At 33.7% G+C, this 13404-nt stretch overlaps 2 protein-coding genes across 2 annotated transcripts; one reads left to right on the forward strand and one right to left on the reverse strand.

Annotated features, from left to right (window-relative positions):
* The first annotated feature begins 1400 nt into the window (after positions 1-1400).
* On the forward strand, positions 1401-3009 carry LOC122307024 (transmembrane ascorbate ferrireductase 2-like). Its single transcript, XM_043119627.1, has 4 exons — positions 1401-1740; positions 1873-1921; positions 2169-2368; positions 2484-3009. Exons 1-4 carry the CDS (start codon positions 1597-1599, stop codon positions 2757-2759), a joined length of 669 nt encoding a protein of 222 aa, XP_042975561.1. The 5' UTR covers positions 1401-1596; the 3' UTR covers positions 2760-3009.
* A 291-nt stretch (positions 3010-3300) lies between these two features.
* Positions 3301-9190, reverse strand: LOC122307025 (cyclin-B1-2-like). Its single transcript, XM_043119628.1, has 4 exons — positions 8972-9190; positions 8492-8592; positions 3892-3989; positions 3301-3581 (listed from the first exon to the last, which is right to left on the reverse strand). Exons 1-4 carry the CDS (start codon positions 9095-9097, stop codon positions 3481-3483), a joined length of 426 nt encoding a protein of 141 aa, XP_042975562.1. The 5' UTR covers positions 9098-9190; the 3' UTR covers positions 3301-3480.
* Positions 9191-13404: the final 4214 nt, after the last annotated feature.

Raw genomic sequence — 13404 nt, forward strand, 5'->3', positions numbered from 1 at the left:
TCGTCCATTTTTCAATTTATTACATCGGATGGTTGAGTTAATTATGATGTGTTCTTAACAATCCGACTATTTATAAGCCGAGCTGAACAACCCGATTTGAACGTAAGATTGAAAGCTTGAAAAAGCTTGAAAACCCACAATTTTTTTTCAAAGAACAATTTACAAAGATTACCTGGATATATATATATATATATATATATATTTTACAGTTTTCTTTTAAATTGGATTTTAGGAAATTATTAATTTTCTATTAAATTGTGAGATGCTCGAATGAAAAATATGAAGTTCTCTTTCTTCAACTAGTTGGAAGAAAATAAGGTTAATTTGTAAAAAATTAAGAAAAATGGTATATACAACCGTAAAATATAAAAGTATTATTTTCTTTTTTAAAAAATAAATGAATATAAAATTTATATGAAAAAAATTAACATTTTAATAAGATTTCACTCTTTCATATAATTTTACGTAGCATTCCTAAAAAATTTAATAGTTAATACGGTTAGAGCATCCTCATTGACTTGGCCAAATGAGAATATTGCCAAAATTTGAATTATTTGTGTAAAAATATCCACATTGGATTGGATAAATTTAAAATATTTTACATTTTTGCTATAGCAGTTAACCAAATATGAAAGATTACATTCATTCACCAAAAATTAAAATACTACTTTATCATCATTATAATATAATTTATTAATTTAATTATAATATAAAATATGATTTTTATATGATTTTGAGAATTAAATGACCTTTAAAAATATGATTATTTTATCTTAATTTAATTATAATATAATTATTAATAATATTAAATTGATAGAATTATAAACTTTAAAAAAATATTAATTTTATAATATTTTATTATTATATAAAAAATAAATGGTTAATAGATTGAATTTAAATGAAATATGCAAATATAAAAAGTGTGATATTAATTAAACTTTAAAGATAATTTGACGATGAGGATGCTCTTAGAGCATTCACATTGGTTTATGCATATGTATATGTAAAATCATATCTTTTGGAGATCCAATTTGTCATATAAGCAAAACTTCTACATTGACTTATGCAAATTTGAGACAAAATAATAATAAAATATTATCATTTTATTTTATTTTTTGCTTTTTTTTTAATAGGGTTTGATCTTCAAATATGTAAAATATTTGAGTAAAATATTTTTTTGGGAGTGAATAAATAAAATATGTAGTAAAATATATAGAAAGAGAGTGAGAGGAGAGAAAAAGAATGAATAAAATATGTTTTGAAAAATGAATAGTAGATATTCAAATATGTAAATGTACTGTTCATAACTATATAAATATTTAAAGATACATAATTTAATAAAAATAAATTTAAGCTCATATTATATAAATATGACTTTACGTATGTATATATATAGACCAATGTAGATGCTCTAACTGGGCAGCCCATAGAAACTAGAAAGTTCAAAGTAGGAGAGGTGAGGAACTGAGGAGGGCAGCGTGTAACATCACGTGCAGTGCAGAGCGTTCTGTAACCTCTCCTCCTCCGAAAACCTAATCCACGTAAATGCTCAGATCCTCGTAAGTAACTTCGAAAACCAATCACTACGACTGAAAAATGGCGGTTCCGGTGGTGCGGTTCCCGATCTTCCTGACGATAAGGGTGATGGGCGTGATAGTCACCGCTCTGTTGCTGACCTGGACCCTCCATTACAGAGGAGGCTTAGCTCTCATTTCCGACAACAAGGACCTCATCTTCAACGTACTCTCTCCCTCTCATTTTTCCACGTCTCACAAATTTTCTTCTTAAATTATTTTCCTTGTCTCTTGACCGATGCTTTACGTGGTTAAGAAGCTTAGATTGGGAAATTTATTGTTGAGTTGCCCGTTGTAGGTCCATCCAGTTCTAATGGTGATCGGCCTCCTGCTATTAAATGGCGAAGGTAATTGTAAATATTCTTTTTTACTTTCTGTTCGAAAACCGAGCTTTTTGGAGAGAGTGGAGATCTTGACCGATGCTTTTGGAGAAAGCTTTTTATTTTCTTGAAGTGTAGGGTATCTATATATCGTGAACCACAAATTACACACTCTATACAACATATAATGTGTGCCACATCGGTTTGGATGGCCCTTGTAGTATAAAAGATAGTGTGTAGCATTCCTCTTTAATGCTTGGTGTGATTTGTGCAGCCATGCTTGCATACAAGTCAATTCCAGGAGCAAGAAGCTTTAGAAAGTTAGTTCATCTAACATTACAATCCCTTGCTTTCTGTTTAAGCATCATTGGTGTATGGGCTGCTCTAAAGTTCCACAATGAAAAAGGGATTGACAATTTCTACAGCCTACATTCATGGTTGGGTCTAGCTTGCCTTTTCCTATTTGGCATTCAGGTCTTTTTTCGTGATTCTGACCTCTGTTTTTTCATTACTAGTATACTTCTTTTGGTATGAGCTTGATTTCTGTGGCCAGAATAGTCTAATTCTTTAAATCATATCTTTAACTCAGTGGGCGGCTGGATTTGCAACCTTCTGGTATCCAGGTGGCTCAAAAAATAGCAGAGCGACCTTGCTACCATGGCATGTATACTGTGGGTTTTATATTTATGCCCTTGCTATTGCTACTGCGACTACTGGTATTTTAGAAAAGGCAACATTTCTTCAAACCAGCGGGGTGATATCACGCTATTCAACGGAGGCTTTTCTGGTCAATTCTTTGGGAGTATTGATCGTTGTCCTCGGCGGTTTTGTTGCTCTTGCAGCTGTTACCGATGGGCATAGTTGATGCCCACAGAGAGACCAACAAATTAGCGCCCAATTCGAAGTGGCCAAGAGGTGTATTTTTATTCGACATGTAATAAAAGGGCTACTTATTTGTTACCAAATGGGTGTGTTGATCTAGAAAACCTAGGAAGTTATCGGTTTTCTCCTGGGACTCGCTTGGGAACAAAGGAGGCTTGGTGAGCCTTGGTCCCCTTCTTTTAAATGTTATTGTGCCACGTAGAAATGAAGTTTGATGCACGTCCTGACTGTCATCTGTTGGTGCTCTAAATTTAATTTGTGGATGGTGATTCTACTTTTCTTAGCAAACAGAGTACACCTTTTCAAGAATGCAGGTTTTAAAAAATACCATAGAATTCGGCCTTTTCAAATCGTTACACATTTTATAAAAGATAAAGCTATATTCAATTGTTTATGTTGAAGCATATGAGATCATGGAAACGTTAGGGGTGCAAATCCCATAACATTAATGAAAAGGAGCGGCATTAGGTCCTCCGTAGCCTAGTAGACTGTGTGCCCCGTATCCATCCGTTGGCAAGCTGATGTTAAGTGGTTGAAAGATTCCATGGCAATCACACCACAAAAATCTTATATGGTAGAAAATATGTTCACTGTCTAACAAGTAACATAGTTATATCCTTAATATAAAAAATAAAATCCATGAAGAACCACCGCACCAAGTGGCACTTGATTAATTACTTTTCTCCAGAAAATAAATGCTTCTTTTATATGAAACTTGGGCAGACTGGTCCCTTAGAAAGACCAAGACGAACTTCCATTCCATGATGCATGTCCAGAGGCCGGAAAGTCTCCGAGTCACGAGGGTCTGCAAGCAGCACCGAGGATAAATTTTCAAAACCCACAACATGCAAGGGCTTAACTGAAAACCAGACACTATCCTATTGTTCGTTAACCAACACGGCTTACTAAATTCTTAATTCTCCTGAGAGATGTTAGAAATTTCTGGAAACTTTCAAGTTAGGATCCAGAAAATATAGAAACTTAAGTAAAAATCTGGGAATCGTAGAAGTTATTGATCAATTATTAAAATTGAAGTAGAACAAACACAAATTTCTCAAATAAATAACTATTGGAATTTACAGTATCACTTGGTTGGTTTATGATAGGTTCCTTACCATTCAGATAATCCTCAAAACCAAAATCATCCAAGCCACCAGTAACAGCCTCCAAACCCAACATCGAAGATGGAATTGCTCCAGGAGGCCTCTGAAACCTGCAATTATTTCCAAAACGATAACAATTATGAAAGCAACAAAAGCATACAACACAACTCCTACACGTAAAGATTGGAAAAATACATAGATTTCCAAATCATAAATGTAACAGCCCGCTAGAAATTCAATTAAGGAATTTCTATTGACTTTAGGAACCTCGTGAAAACTCTGTAAGTTTACACGAATCGACTAATCGCATAAATTTTAGCCTGTCAACATAGTTAGTGTTATCACTCACTATGATGCCAGAAATGCGATTTTAATTATTTGAGATAGTTAAAAGTGTCAAAATACATTATAGTCTACACCACTAGGCTTAATTGAATATTTAGAATTTTTTCAGTACTAAGTTTATTACGTTTATTTTTGGAGTGAATAGTAACCTCGGTAAATGTACTGAGCGCAGTGTTTTCAAAATCATAGTGTGAAATGTCCAAATTAGGATAGCGATATTTTATTTGGACACTTGGCAAGATCTTAACCACACATAATGAATAGTATTAGATACTTGGCACAAAGAGAAACCATTAGATGGAATTGTGAAGGAAATCAAGGTGTGAGATCATGACACCTAAGCAAAATACACATTTGGAAAATATCTTAAGAATAGAGATTTAAAATACACATAGAAAGATTTTAGCCACCTTACTCTTCCAAGTCTACTCCACATTTGGAAAATATATTGAGCTGATTTTTATAGATATTATTGGATAGAATATTTTGAGATAATATTTTATAGATATTTTGGGTAGGAGAAAACCACACTCAACTCTCAACTCCAGCCTTATCATCTCCCTTATCTCTTCCATAAGCATCTCCAGCCATCACCCACGAACTTATCTTCATTTACACGTTTCTTTAAAAGAATATCAAACATTCTCTCTCGGACAGCTTTTAGGAGTTCTTTTGCATGCCCATTTCGAAGCTGTTGTAAGTATTTTATCATAAAGTTTCCTTCATATAAGTTGTTCCTTTTTTAGTCTAGTTTACATGGATATCTTATTTGCCTCATTTAAAGATCATTTGGTCAGTCAAATATTGTGTAAACTATAGAAAGGTCATTCTGGGAGATAAACTGGAGAATATGTTATAGTTTGGAGTTTTTGACCAAGCTAATGGATAGATATTGGTCCGAAATTTTTATGGAGTATTGTTAACATGTATATATGACTATTGGTTGAGGATTTTTGCATGATTGAAGGTTTTGATGAAATATTTGCTTAGATTTAGAAACTTAGAAACTGGAAGAAGAAAAACAGTTTCTATTTTGAGAAAGTTTAACTCTTTGGTGGTCTAAACCTATTCTAATGACTTTGATAATTTTATTGGAGGATCCTAAGCATCTTATATACATGTTATATTATTATTTTGAAGATATTTGATGTTAGTTTCAAAGATATGAAATTTTATGCAAAGAGATATTCAGATAAGCCAAAGTGTAGATGTTCTTGGCTAAATTTATGTTTTGGTTAATTTTTAACCATGTGATCTTGAATTAGAAGCTTATATATGTTTTAGGACATCTTTTTAAACCATGTGATGGTTTGGTTTGAAGATCACATATTTATAAGTCATAGATCAAAAGGTTGATCAAAACAAGTTGGAAACAAAAATCAATAGAAATAGCATATGAGAATTTCGGCCCTATGGAGTTTTAATAGTTGTGATTAGTTTTAAATTTTTCTAAATTGATATTTGAGTTGAGGATAAAATTTACATGAGGCATGTAAATTTTGGTGACTTTTGGAGTTAGTATGCAAAATCCTTAAATTATGGGTAAAACGGTCATTTTCCTACATGTAGAAAGTAAAATGGAAATTTTACTCTTTAAGTTAGTATTTTTCCATATTTCAAATTATTAGTGATTTAGTACTAACTTTTAGAATCACTAATTACAGTTCCTCGTGATCGCGCTTGAGGTTTTATAAGAAATGCGGAGATCGAGGTAAGTTAGCTTTTAACTTACTAGCAGTCTACTGTGTATGTGTGCTAAGTAAAGGAACTACAGTATATGTATATGTGTTATTATATATGTCATGCCATGCTAAGTTATCACGTAATTGTCTGTTATACAGAATTTATTCTGTCATCAGTTTTTATCTGTTACATAATATATTCTGTCATGTATTATTGTACGTTACAAGTACGTCATGCTAAGTATGTCATCTATTACATGTATGTCAAGTCATGTAATATTCATTGTTGCAAGTATGTCATGTTAAATATGTTGTTTATTAGATGTTATGCCATGTTACGAAATGTTTCTCTCTCAAGTTGGTCATGTATTTCAAGTTATGTTAAGTCAAGTTTATGTAGAATACATGGGGCCACAACAACTGTGGAGTATGTATTTAACTGCATAGTGATGTGTAGAATACATGGGGCCACAACAACTGTGGAGTATGTATTTAACTACAATTGTGATGCGTAAAATACATGGGGCCACAACAACTGTGGAGTATGTATTTTTCATGTTAAGTCAAGTTTGTGTAGAATACATGGGGCCACAACAATTGTGGAGTATGTATTTTTAAATGTTAAGTCAAGTTGTGTAGAATACATGGGGCCACAACAACTGTGGAGTATGTATTTAACTACAAATGTGATGCGTAAAATACATGGGGCCACAACAACTGTGGAGTATGTATTTTTCATGTTAAGTCAAGTTTGTGTAGAATACATGGGGCCACAACAACTGTGGAGTATGTATTTTTAATGTTAAGTCAAGTTTGTGAAGAATACATGGGGCCACAACAATTGTGGAGTATGTATTTACACGTAGAATACATGGGGCCACAACAACTGTGGAGTATGTATTTTTCATATTAATTCAAGTTTCAGAACAAATTCATGCTAAGTCAAGTTTCAGAGTAAGTTCATGCTAAGTCAAGTTCACTTCATGATTCAATTTAAGCTATGTCAATTATGCTATGTTGTACACTAAGTTATGCTTTAATTACTTATGAATTTGATTATGCATTTATGCTTTTACTGTCATCCATGCATCATTAGTCTGTATGGAAGTTTTTTATTAACTTGCTGAGATTTGTAATCAAATCTCACTGTGGTAGTCCCAACTACCATTCCCCCCGAATGGTAGATCTTGTTACAGGACCTGAAGGAGGATCAGGAGCTGACCAACTAGACACAGTCGACTGAACGACGGTGCGTCGTTAATGTTAATATAGTAGTTAAATTACTACTTGTACGATGGAGTTGCATCTCCAGTACTATTGGATCATAACTATTTTGGAATAGTGCTGTGATCTTAGTTATTCAATGGATCTTTATGTATGAAGTATGTTTTAAGTATTGGGATATTTTCAGTTCGGTGCATAGTATTGCTAAAGAAAAAAAAAATTATCCGCTGCGAATATTGCATAATGTTAGATGCATGTTAGGATTATTGCATCTTATATGTCATGAACGGGGGCAGGTAACCTTGTGTTGCATGTCTCGACGCTTCAAATGTCCGTCCAATCCCAAACGGAATTTGGGGGCGTCACAATAAATGTCTAGATTTTAAAGAGTGTGGAAATTGAAATGCTAGCCCAAAAATGAAGAAAAGAAAAGGACAGACATATGTGAAGCACAGAACTTGCTGCACATACAAAGATAAACAATGAGAATAGTTCTTTTATAAGTAAATAAGAAATTGTTAATAAATGCAAAAGGTGCAGTCCAAGTGAACAAGAAGTATATAAAATAAGAATTCACCATGCCTTTGAAGTGAGGTTGAGGTACGTCATAGGTTCATTATAGTCTAAATCATGTGCATTGTGACAAGATTCAATCATTTATTTTTCTTGTGGCTATCCTATAAGACAATCATAATAAAATATAAATGTGCACTAGTGAAGCAACACCCAAAAAGTAATCAAAAGCCAAACAAAATCTGAAACTCGAGTCTTGGTTACCTTTTCTCCTGTGCATAAAAAAAGGTATACAAAATTCACAGAATTGTACAAAGCAAGAAACAAATACGCGCTTTGAGTCATTTGCATGGAGAAGTTGCTAGGAACCTAGTGTTTTCAGATAATCCTCAACACACATGACACAGGACACCCAACTTTGGTTCCTCAATTATTCATGTCTCAACACCTAAGCATTAATTTTTTGATAAGTACTAATTCGCATCAACAATGCCATTAAAGAGCCATATACTTTCATAAATGGTTAGGCTTCATGTGTCAAAGGACCTTCCTCAAAGAAACGCTTCAACCTCTCACCTATAAAAATTAACAAGCAGGGACACTAGCCAATAAAATCACTCATTTTAAGACCTAAGACGAAGTAAGACATTTAACGTATACCATTTCAAGGGCTATCAAGGTTTTGAACTCAAAACTAAACCCCACAGTGTCATTCACGCTTACAATTGTAATCACCATAGAGTAAATAACACAAATTGTGTATATTAAAGCGTGCAAGCTCTTTAAACTTTCTGAGAATCAGTGATAACCCGAACACCATAACACAACAAGGGGTCAAAAAATCATACCGAGAAAGAATTTGCTTGTCAAGATCCAACTTCAGGGGAAACGCACTTCCGTATGTGTTCATCAAGACCTTCCTCTTCATCTCTTCCTGTGTGCTCCTTGCCTAACAGATCCTCATAAAAACAAAAACAAAACTCAAATGACAAACCCGGCATTTCATAAGAGAGAAAAACACAAAACCGTGAATATGAAATCGAGTTATATATAGAGCTCAAATTCGATTATTTCACTGAAAATATTTCTAAAAACTTTTAATCCCCCTAAAAAAGAAACGGAGACCTAAGAGAGCGCCCGCGCACCTCTTCATATATCATACATGACATACATAGTGTTTCAGAGGTCCCAAAGAGAGAGAAAAAGCGTAAGATTATATAGCAAAGAAGTAATTTTCTCTATCTCCAAGTCTAATCGGAAACAACGGAGGATGAGAAAAAAAAATATAGGATCCGAGAAAATCGACAGCAGGGAAAGATAATCAATACAGATTGGTAAGCGGATTCAAGAGGATGAGATCCGACGATGTCGCTCTTGACACCATGGAGTCCAAATCTGAGCGCGTCGTTTTGGATTCCTCCAATCTCGTGCGCTATGGTCTTCGTTGCCTCCATTTTCTCTCTCTCTCTCTTTCTCCCTCAATCTCCTTCTGCTAGTACTTGTGCGACTGATTTTGCAGCAACTTCGTGCGCAAGCAATGAAAGGTGAAAATTTTGGAACGGCGGCGTTTTGGTAAATAGGGAGAGATTTGATTGAACTAAAAGTCAAGGGCACAAGGTGGTGTGAAACGGCAACGTGTGTATCATTGGCTCTCCTATCGTATGCCGTATGGGCTGGACCTGATCGGACCTGGTTTGGGAATCGGTCTATATTATTTTAAATTGGAAATTCTGATAAGTGTCAAAAGTCGGGAAAATATTTATTAAAAATTTTATGTGCAGTTATTTTTATAGATTTATTTGTATATTTTAGTGATATGATTAATTGTGTATTAAAAAAAATTAATCCAACTAATTATATCAATAGAGTGTGCAGGGAATACGCAAAAGTGACTGTATGTAACATTACTCAATATTTATAGAAGGGATTTATACTATACATTATTTATGATACATAATTTAATTTAAAATTTAAATCTTATAAGTCAAATTAGGTTGTGTTATTTTGTTTCTAAAAAAATATTTAAATTATTAGAATTAAAATTAAGTGAATTATTAAAGTGGATTATGTAACTAACTTATTAAAAAAAATTTACTATAATTATATTTATGATGTTGATAGTTACTACTTACTAACTTAGACTTTACTCTTTCATATGCATAATTACTAATAATATCCTATATTTTATATATAGTTAATGAATATCAAATAATTTTATTGTATCTAGATTATTCATACTTGCTTGCCAACTTAGGTATTTGAAAAAACACATTACTAAATTATTTTAGTTAAGTGTAAATAATAGAATATGTATGAATGTATCTACGTATAATGACATAAATTATCATATGATTTATAATATAATCTTGTTATGTTTATAACAATTGTCTATAAATATATATATTATTTTTAATTTTTAATTTTTAATTTTTCTTGTTCTTTAGAGTTAAATGGGCCAGGCCCACTCATTGCTCGTGGAATCGTACGTCTAAACAGCGGGCTCAAACCCATCATTCCTCTCCCTGGCAGGAAGTAGGAACCGCTGGCGATCACGGGGTAGCACGCAACTTTAACAAGAAGTACTTGGAGATGACCATGATCTCAAAGGAATTAGCTAGCTAGCTACTCGGAAAAAATCTTAAAGAAGATGGCTGAAAAATCTAAAAGCTTAAAATCTGTCTATCCAATATGCCACGTACGTACGTACCAAAATATTAACTTAATACAAAGCTACTCCAATAAAAAAACACAAGACTCCAATTTTATGGATCATCAGTAACGTACTACACTAGAAAAATTTTAATATTCACCTTGCTATTAGGTACAAGTCAATCCTAATAGGTGACGTAGCCAGTGATCTTGGAGCCAGCCGTATAAACCAGACATCCTTAATTTTAAAGTTCTGTATTTTACATTTTTGATGTTATTGGATTGAGAAGAATATTCCTCGTTGAATTATCTTGAGATGTATTGGAATATATTGAAACTTCTTACCGATGGCTTACACAACACACTCTCAGAATTATTAATCAGAACTTTCTTTCCAAATATCCGATGGATGTCAATAAGGAAAAGAAAAAACTGGCCCGACCGGGCGCGCGTCTCCGTCTCATTTTGTGTGCCTAGCCTGAGAATACAGAAGACTAGAGATCATGAAGCAGGCAGTGCTGGCTGCTCCAAATAATGTCCAATCCCTTCTTCATGCAATGCAGTGATGGGACTAGGCTGCCTGCTTGTACGATATCCGAATTGATGATAACATATTCTATGTATATTAGGACATTCCTTAGCTGGAGAAAGTTAATTAAAATGAACGAAAAGATCTCACTCGCTGTCCAGAGGCAATTTAAAGGAGATTTTGTATCAGATTTCCCCTACAAGCCCCCTGAATTTTCTTGAATATGAGTTCAAATATATACACTTAGCTCAGGGAAGTAGTCTCAGCTATAATTGACTTTGCAGAGAGAGAGGGAGAACTAGCTAGTACATTGTCACCTTACTTTTTGCTCCGGAAAACGCTCTCTCCTTTAATATCAAAGCCAACAATGTTGACTCATACCCGGAGTCCCTCACACTCTCTCCAACTTCATTCTGAAAGAAAAGTGATTAACCAAACCAGATCCCCAATTAGCAAGTATGAAGGAAAAGAAAGCTCCCATCACTGTCATTAAAGGAAAGCTCCAGAAACCTCACTTTGCTGAAGTCTTTTTTCTGTCCATGCACTACCAAGGCTTTTCAAGTAAGTGCTAGCTACTTCTTCTGTGTGTGCATGAGTGAGTGAGTTTGTCTCTCATCCTTTTATCGGTTGTTTAATTGTCAGTTCCATGGTTTCAGTTAGTATCTGTAGTTGAAGCTGGCGCTTCCAGGCCACTGTTTGATGCTACTGTTTTGTTGTCACTTCAACTACCCGTTTTCTTAAAAAGCCTTAGGTTTTGATGCTATTCTCGTCCTGATCTCTCATAAAAAAAGAATGCTTGTGATGGAGTCTTTAGGCTCCAATCCCTTGAAAAAAAAAATATATATGAACTTCTTAAACAAGTCTTGCAAAACACCGTTTGAACCCCCTCCCTCTCTTACCAATTAGTTCCTCCTTTCGGCTGTAACAAGATGGGAAAACTCTAGATAGATATCAAAATGTTTGTTTTCATACACTCCGATTGATTGCCATAGGCCTTGATGATTCTCTACATTATGTTATCTGCCAGTGTATTGCTGATGATTCAGCAGGGTAAAATATATTTGCTAAGATCCAGAAACATATGAAAGATCCATCAAAATTAGTTCCAAATGCAGATCATAATCGTCTATGTATGATGAGAAGTAGTAATGTTGATCAAAGATTTGACCTAAGATGCAATTTATTTTTTTATTAAGATAATCTAATTATTGATCCATGTAAAAGTGACACACAGTGAGGGTTTACAAGAACTGCTTGGGGACCCTACCTCCGGCCTCCCCTAAAGGTACAAGCTACTTTGGTAGGCATGTTGAATATCGAGTCTAATTTTTTTAATGCCTAACTGACCACTTTTTGCTTTTCTCTAGAAAAATTTAAGAACACACAGATCATGTATGCATGCATGCCCTCTCTCTGTAGATCATGATCTCTCCCAGAAAGGTTAGTTAATACGAGACTTTATGATTTGTGACAGTGTGTGTATATATATATATATATATAATGGGAATGTTGCCATTGTATCAATGCTGGAGTCAGAAACTCGGGAGGTTGAAACAAGCAATTATAATATGCATCCTAATAGCTTGAAAATTAGGTGAAATTCAGAGCAGCGAAGGACAAGTGGAAATTCTTTATGATAACACATACATATGAATAGTCCACATCAATAATTCATTGTATTAAATCACTTCGATCTTGTGTTACTGAATCTGAATATATTAACTTAATAGGACTCTCTATCCATTTTAACTAGAAAAATCTATTTATCATCTATTTTCTCATCATCATCTCATCATCCCATGATGTGACATTAGATGATAGCTTCACAAGTGAAATATAATAAATAATCTCTAATCATCTACCGCCACATCATAAGATGATGAGAGAATGATAAAAAAGGAATGATGAGTAGCATCACTCTTTTAACTATCGTGTCTAACTACAAATTTGATTAAGACTGTTCCAATATTTAAGTTTGTTGCCAACAAATTAAGATTGAACAAACATATACCGGATTGTGCTATAATTGGTTATAGATAGTTACCTTTTATTTCACTAAACTTTATGGAAGCTTTTTTTAACCAAAAACAACTTGGATCTGATAGACTAAAGTTAACCTTGTTTAGAAGCAAAGCAGAAGAGCATGATGGGAAAGGATGATCATTTCTATTGAATATATATGGTGATCGAGCACAAATTAATGCCATGGATTGTGGGCTATACAAAAGGAACACAGTCACAAACATCAAGGTAACACAATCAACTAGTGTTACTTTATATATATTGGCCTAAAATGGCAACACTTCAATGAAGTAAGGTTAAACAAAATTATTGTTTCATTTGTGTTACTGCATGTTATATATATTCATGAAGGATATGGCAACATCCCATATCGAGTAATAACAACAAGAGAGTATAGATAACAATATTGCATTGCTGTATCTAAAATCATAAGCTTAAACTTTAAATTTAATTGAAGTCGTGTTCTAACATATTTACTAATACTTTCATAGAGACTGGCCGGAGGTTTGGATTCAAAACTCATTCCAACTCATCTCATTTCATGATCATTACAACTTTCAC

This window comes from Carya illinoinensis, chromosome 4 (assembly GCF_018687715.1).
Source record: "Carya illinoinensis cultivar Pawnee chromosome 4, C.illinoinensisPawnee_v1, whole genome shotgun sequence".
Taxonomy (NCBI): domain Eukaryota; kingdom Viridiplantae; phylum Streptophyta; class Magnoliopsida; order Fagales; family Juglandaceae; genus Carya; species Carya illinoinensis.

Coding starts and splice junctions, on each gene's coding strand:
- LOC122307024 (XM_043119627.1), top strand. CDS start 1,597: ATGGCGGTTCCGGTGGTGCGGTTCCCGATCTTCCTGACGATAAGGGTG. Junction 1,741..1,872: donor ACAAGGACCTCATCTTCAAC/GTACTCTCTCCC, acceptor TGCCCGTTGTAG/GTCCATCCAGTTCTAATGGT. Junction 2,369..2,483: donor TTTTCCTATTTGGCATTCAG/GTCTTTTTTCGT, acceptor TCTTTAACTCAG/TGGGCGGCTGGATTTGCAAC.
- LOC122307025 (XM_043119628.1), bottom strand. CDS start 9,097: ATGGAGGCAACGAAGACCATAGCGCACGAGATTGGAGGAATCCAAAAC. Junction 8,593..8,971: donor TTGAATCCGCTTACCAATCT/GTATTGATTATC, acceptor AGGATCTGTTAG/GCAAGGAGCACACAGGAAGA. Junction 3,990..8,491: donor GACAAGCAAATTCTTTCTCG/GTATGATTTTTT, acceptor AAATAATTGCAG/GTTTCAGAGGCCTCCTGGAG.